Below are 6,000 nucleotides of genomic sequence, written 5' to 3' on the forward strand. Positions count from 1 at the left end.
AGACATGAAATGCTGTCTGGAACATACTGCCTCATTTATCAGGGCATGAAGACACACCTGAGAAGCTGAGCTATTCCGAGCACTCACATCATGTCATGTATTTTGTGTCATTTGTGAAGACAAAATATGTGTGGGTGTCCTTGAATAGAAAGGAGGTGAGTAGAAGAAACAAGCTGAGTCTAAAAGACAAAGAAGTCATCTTTCCAAGAGCCTCCAAGAAACTAATGACAAGGACTCAAGCTCGGATCCCAGTTGCTGTATCCCAATTATAAAATCACTGAGGAGGGAAGAAAGGTGGCTGCTCCAGCCCTGCAATTATGAAGTGCATCCTCACGAAGTGCACAATTTCTGCTTCCTTTGCTGTCAGCAGGACAAGAACATAGGATTATACCTGAGAGGGAGTTTTTAATGAATTACTCCCACTCTTCTCCTTCCTGACTTCCAAGAGCAGGAAAACCAGAACAGCTGGCAGAGAAATGTGCATTTGGAGGCTGCTAATGGAAAACACTCCATGAGTCCATTAAAAGCAACATTGCCTGCATGTCCCTCCACTCCTGCACGCTTCTCCTCAGCCCACTGCTAAAACACTCTGCTTCTGGTAAAGGTCCATGCTTCTAGAATCCAAGGATGACACACAGGTACAGAGTGTGAAGAAAGCCTGGCTAGGAAGGTGAACTCTGACAGTGCCAGGGTGCATCTCCTCCTACCTTACATTTACCACGCCAACAATTTCCTTTGACAGGAAGCGAAGAATAAATGCATTCAAGACAAAGGTGATCAACCGAAACAACACCTATAGAAAAAGAGGAAAAATACGTAAGAATAAATGACGTTAGGAGTGTTTACTTTGCTGAAATGAGAACAATGTGCCTGTTCTTCCTAACGTGAGGTAATGACATACACCAGCTTTGTCACGGAGACTCTGCTCTAAGACGCCCGACCTGTCTGCATTTCTCCTGAAATTTCACTCCTTGGGATCTCTCAGCACTCCTGTGCAGTGGTCAGAGAACCCTGGAAGGCACTTGGAAGGCTCCCTAATTTATTAATAACAAGAAAGAGGCCCCAGTAGACCCACTGAGTTTCTACAGGTTCAAAGTCAAGCTCTTGAGGAAGCAGAAAGAGAATTCTAGTTAGTGGTTCACCTTGCTGGGCCCTAGCCACACTCCCCCACTCCAGGCTGTTTAGAAATAGCACACACTTAGCAAGTGGGAGCCTTAAGGGTATAGCAGACTCACCAGAAATCATGGGGTCTAATTTCTCTTTTCTTCTCTGCCTTATAATATCTAGGAATTTCAATAATGACATTTAATCGTTCTGAACTTCACTTTTCTCAATTAGAACACAAAAATGTATATCTTTATTGAATACTTGTCTCTTTCCAGAGAGGAGTTGAAATACCTTTTAAATGACGCTGCAAAAATAAGACAACGTAGTGTAACATGGGGGGAAGGGAGACAGAGTCCAGTTATTGCTGCTTGAAAGGGACATATCCTGAGACTTCCCAATCTGTCAATTCAAGAAAACCACCTAAGCAAAGAACTTCTCCCATGAGACACAGAGAGGATGACTGTCATTAAACAGGGTTGCTAAATGGGGATGCTGGGAAGAGTGCAAACCTCATTCACTAAATGACTCCCTCCTGCATCCCAGCAGCAAATGAAAAAATCACTTCTGTGTTAAGCACCCTCAGAGTTATCTGTGAAGAGCTGCAATTTGGAAGATTTGATCTAAGCATATAAAAGGACTACTGTGGTCATAAAGGTATGACCAAAAAGGGAGAGCACCTAACACTGTAACTAAAGTGTCACAGAGCAACAAGGTCTCCAAAGCCAAGAAATGACCATCTCAACCTTTATGGAGTCAAAGGTGGTCTTTTGAGTCCGATGACAGCTCTGTAGCTGCTCCTTAGAAACATGCAGATATGGCCAGGCACGGTGGCTCATGCCTGTAATCCCAGCACTTTGGGAGGCCGAGGCAAGTGGATCAACTGAGGTCAGGAGTTCAAGACCAGCCTGACTAACATGGTGAAACCCTGTCTCTACTAAAAATACAATTCACCATTTAGCTCTTCTATCTGTTATCTTCTAATTGTTATAAGCCTCAATGTCCTCTGTCAAATGAGGTTACCTATCACGTAGGGTTGATTAAAAGGATCAAAAGAGATTGCAGGGCTGAGTACGGTGGCTCATGCTTGTAATCCCAACACTTGGTTGGGCGCCGTGGCTCACACCTGTAATCCCAGCACTTTGGGAGGCCGAGGCGGGTGGATCATGAGGTCAGGAGATCGAGACCATCCTGCCTAACACAGTGAAACCCTGTCTCTACTAAAAATACAAAAATTTAGCCAGGCATGGTGGTGGGCGCCTGTAGTCCCAGCTACTCGGGAGGCTGAGGCAGGAGAATGGCGTGAACCCTGGAGGTGGAGCTTGCAGTGAGCCAAGATACTACACCACTGCACTCCAGCCTGGGCGAAAGAGTGAGATGCTGTCTCAAAAAAAAAAAAAAAAAAAAAAAAAAATCCCAACACTTTGGGAGGCTGAAAGGTAGGAGAACCACTTGAAGCCAGGAATTTGAGACCAGCCTGGACAACACAGTGAGACCTCATCTTTACAAGAAATATTTTTAAAAGAAATGAGACTGTAGAAGTGAAAGCATTTTTTAAGTGCATACAAATGAAAGGCATTAATACTTTCAGCATGGGTGGCTCAGAATTAAGATAGAACAAGCTCTCAAATTCTTGTAGAATAAGATGTAACCGCAAAGCTACCTAAAGTGTCTACAGTGTAATTCGAGAAAGCATACAAGAATGAAAACACTCAAGAAACCATATAAAAATATGGTTATTAAAACAAAAAAATCCGAGCAAGACTCCATCCCAAAAACAAAAAACAAAAAAAACATGTGTACACACTTATGTTAACCTCAAAGCTATCACTGTCTAAGAAACTTAATGTTGGCCGGGCGCGGTGGCTCAAGCCTGTAATCCCAGCACTTTGGGAGGCCGAGATGGGTGGATCACGAGGTCAGGAGATCGAGACCATCCTGGCTAACACGGTGAAACCCCATCTCTACTAAAAAAATACAAAAAAACTAGCCGGGCGAGGTGGCGGGCGCCTGTAGTCCCAGCTACTCGGGAGGCTGAGGCAGGAGAATGGCGTGAACCCGGGAGGCAGAGCTTGCAGTGAGCCAAGATCCCGCCACTGCACTCCAGCCTGGGCTACAGAGCAAGACTCCGTCTCAAAAAAAAAAAAAAAGAAAAGAAACTTAATGTTTCAGGCCATATCCGTATCTCCTCTTTTTTTTTTTTTTTGAGACGGAGTCTCGCTCTGTCGCCCAGGCTGGAGTGCAGTGGCACAACCTCAGCTCACTGCAAGCTCTGCCTCCCAAGTTCATGCCATTCTCCTGCCTCAGCCTCCCGAGTAGCTGGGACTACAGGCGCCCGCCACCACGTCCAGCTAATTTTTTTGTATTTTTAGTAGAGACGGGGATTCACCGTGTTAACCAGGAGGGTCTTGATCTCCTGACCTCACGATCCACCCGCCTCGGCCTCCCAAAGTGCTGGGATTACAGGCATGAGCCACCACACTTTGGGAGGCCGAGCCCATATCTCCTAATTGGTTTGAATAAAGGTTGCAGCTAATGAAGCTGAGGTTGCTTATGCCACCCAGTATTTGCCACACACTGTAGCCCTTATTAGCAACACAGCCTTCATTTACTTCTGCAAAGGACTTTACAGCTTTTGTTTTAACATAAGGTCTCACTCTGTTGCCCAGGCTGGAGTGCAATGCCATAATCACAGCTCACTGCAGCCTCAACCTCCCAGGCTTGAGATCCTCCCACCTCAGCCTACTGCATAGCTGGGACTACAGGTGCACGCCATCACGCCCATCTAATTTTTGTATTTTTTATAAAGACAAAGTTTCACCATGTTGCCCAGGCTGGTCTTTAACTCCTGAGCTCAAGCAATCCTCCTGCCTTGGCCTCCCAAGTGCTGGGATGACAGGCATGAGCCATCACGTCCAACCAACTTTACAGTTTTAAAAAAGGCTCTCTCACATCTGTTAAATTATTTGACATTTAAAAACAACCAGGTAAATGCACAGGAAGCAAGACTGGGGGTTAAGTGATTTCCTCAATGTCACATGGCAAGCAAATGACCCAGCTTGACCTTACAGGTAAGCCACCTGACTCGTAGTCCAGTGTGTTTTCCGCTACAACTTGTTTTCGTTTTATGAAGCCTATCTGGGTACTAAGATATTATCAAAGGCTGAAAAAAAAAAAATCAATACTGTGGATAAAGCACTAAACTCAGTTATTTGTGTAGTGAAACAGGAAAAAAAAACAAACAACCCTAAGTAAACTTAGAATGGCTAACATTTACTAAGCACGTATCATGTGCAAGGCACTCTTCAACATGCTTTCCATAGGTTATCTCATCTCATTCCTACATTGACTATTTTAAAAATCCTTATTACCCTAATAAAAATTGCTACATTTATTAAGTACTTGTAGTGTGCCAGGCACTTAAGAGGCATGATTTCATCTAATCTTCCTAATGACCCTGTGAGGTTGCACTATGGTTCTCATTTAAGATGAAGAAACTGATACTCACGGAAGTCATGGGATTTATCCCGAAGGAGTGCATCTAGCAAGTGACAAGGCCCAAACTCAAGCCCCATTCTGCTTGGTTCTTTCTTCTGCCCTCCATCTGCCTAAGATAAGGGGTAGGGTAGATTCAAGACTTGTGTGAAGTAGGGTTGATTGGCTCAAGAGTGAGACAGAGAGATATTGAGCCGCTTGACTTAAAAGGTTCAGCTCCTGGGGTTGAAAGAATCTTCAGATACCATTTGGACTAACTGGCATGTATCATATCTGACAGATGACAAAAATTAGGGCCAAGAGGTTAAGTGACTTGTCCAAGATCACATAAACAGAAGATGCAGCCAACATGTATTAAATGCATACTAAGAGCCGGGTACTGTGTTAAGTACGTTTATTTGAATGATCCCAATCAATTCTTGCTTATGAGCTAGGTACTACATATTATTACCCCCATTTTACTAGTGAGGAACTCAGGCTCTGCAGGTGAAGTCACTTGTCCTGGGTCACGGAGCAATCCAAGCCTAACTCCAGATTCCTGTTCTTAGCTATGCCATATGGTCTCTCGGAACTCAGTGGGACTCAAAGTTTGAGGGCCGTGTTTGATGAAGGAAATGAACCCCTTGCCTGAAAAATACCAGATTCTCGAGCACGAAATACCAGTCCCTCACCCCGACCACCTGATCTAATTCACTCCTCCTGGGAAATAGAATGCTCTGAAGGAAAGCGGCTTGTCTGCAGTCACCCGGCCTAGACTCTGAAGGCAGGCTCCCATCTCCAGGCCAGGCCCCCCCTCACCAACGCCACCGTCTCCGGTCGACCCCCACCCCCTCCATTGCGGGGTCCACCTCGGAACTGGGTCGGCCCTGGGGCAGGCTCTCAAGGGCCCGAGGGCTGCCATCCCGCAAATCTCGGCTGCAGTACAAGCTGAAACCTGACGGGCAGAGAGTACCTGCAGGATGAGACCGGAGGAGGCCAGCCGGGCCGCCTGGCCCAGCACCTCCTGGCTGCCCATAGCCTGGGCGCCAGGCTCAGACACCAGGAAATGCCGCCGCCACTCCGCTTAGTCGCGATAAGATGGCGTCACGGAGCGCCTCGCTCTCTGATTGATGGCCTTGAGACAGGGGGGCGGGGCACGAGAGGTTCTGGCCCTTTAAGTGGGCCCGGCTCGGTTGGTCTGTTATGGCGCCTGGCGCTTCCTATTTCAGTAGGTCCTGCGCTGTCTGTCGCTTGTGCGCTGTCTGCCCCTCTCTTCCCCGTATAAACGAAATAGTGTGGCGAGTACTAAGAGATTCTGTTAAAGAAGTCAAAGTTCCTTCTCTGAGGCTTTCAGCCACCAACCAAGAAGCACTAACTTTCCTGGCCTCATCTGCCAAAAGGGGAACAAACTTCTCATTGGCC

At 46.4% G+C, this 6,000-nt stretch overlaps 1 protein-coding gene across 2 annotated transcripts in view; it reads right to left on the reverse strand.

Moving 5' to 3' along the window:
• LOC105480567 (RFT1 glycolipid translocator homolog) overlaps nucleotides 1-5,680 on the reverse strand; it is a 44,698-nt gene extending 39,018 nt beyond the window's left edge. Inside the window, exons 1-2 of one of the 2 annotated variants that reach the window (XM_011739640.3) lie at nucleotides 5,552-5,680; nucleotides 708-793 (exon numbers count right to left, since the gene is read on the reverse strand). In XM_011739640.3, the coding sequence (XP_011737942.2) occupies nucleotides 708-793; nucleotides 5,552-5,614 (149 nt within the window). In that variant the 5' untranslated portion in view covers nucleotides 5,615-5,680. The remainder of the gene's footprint in view (nucleotides 1-707; nucleotides 794-5,551) is intronic. The other variant, XM_011739638.2, reaches the window with a different exon arrangement.
• Between the last annotated feature and the right edge of the window lie 320 nt (nucleotides 5,681-6,000).

Source organism: Macaca nemestrina, chromosome 2 (genome assembly GCF_043159975.1).
Source record: "Macaca nemestrina isolate mMacNem1 chromosome 2, mMacNem.hap1, whole genome shotgun sequence".
Lineage (NCBI taxonomy): Eukaryota > Metazoa > Chordata > Mammalia > Primates > Cercopithecidae > Macaca > Macaca nemestrina.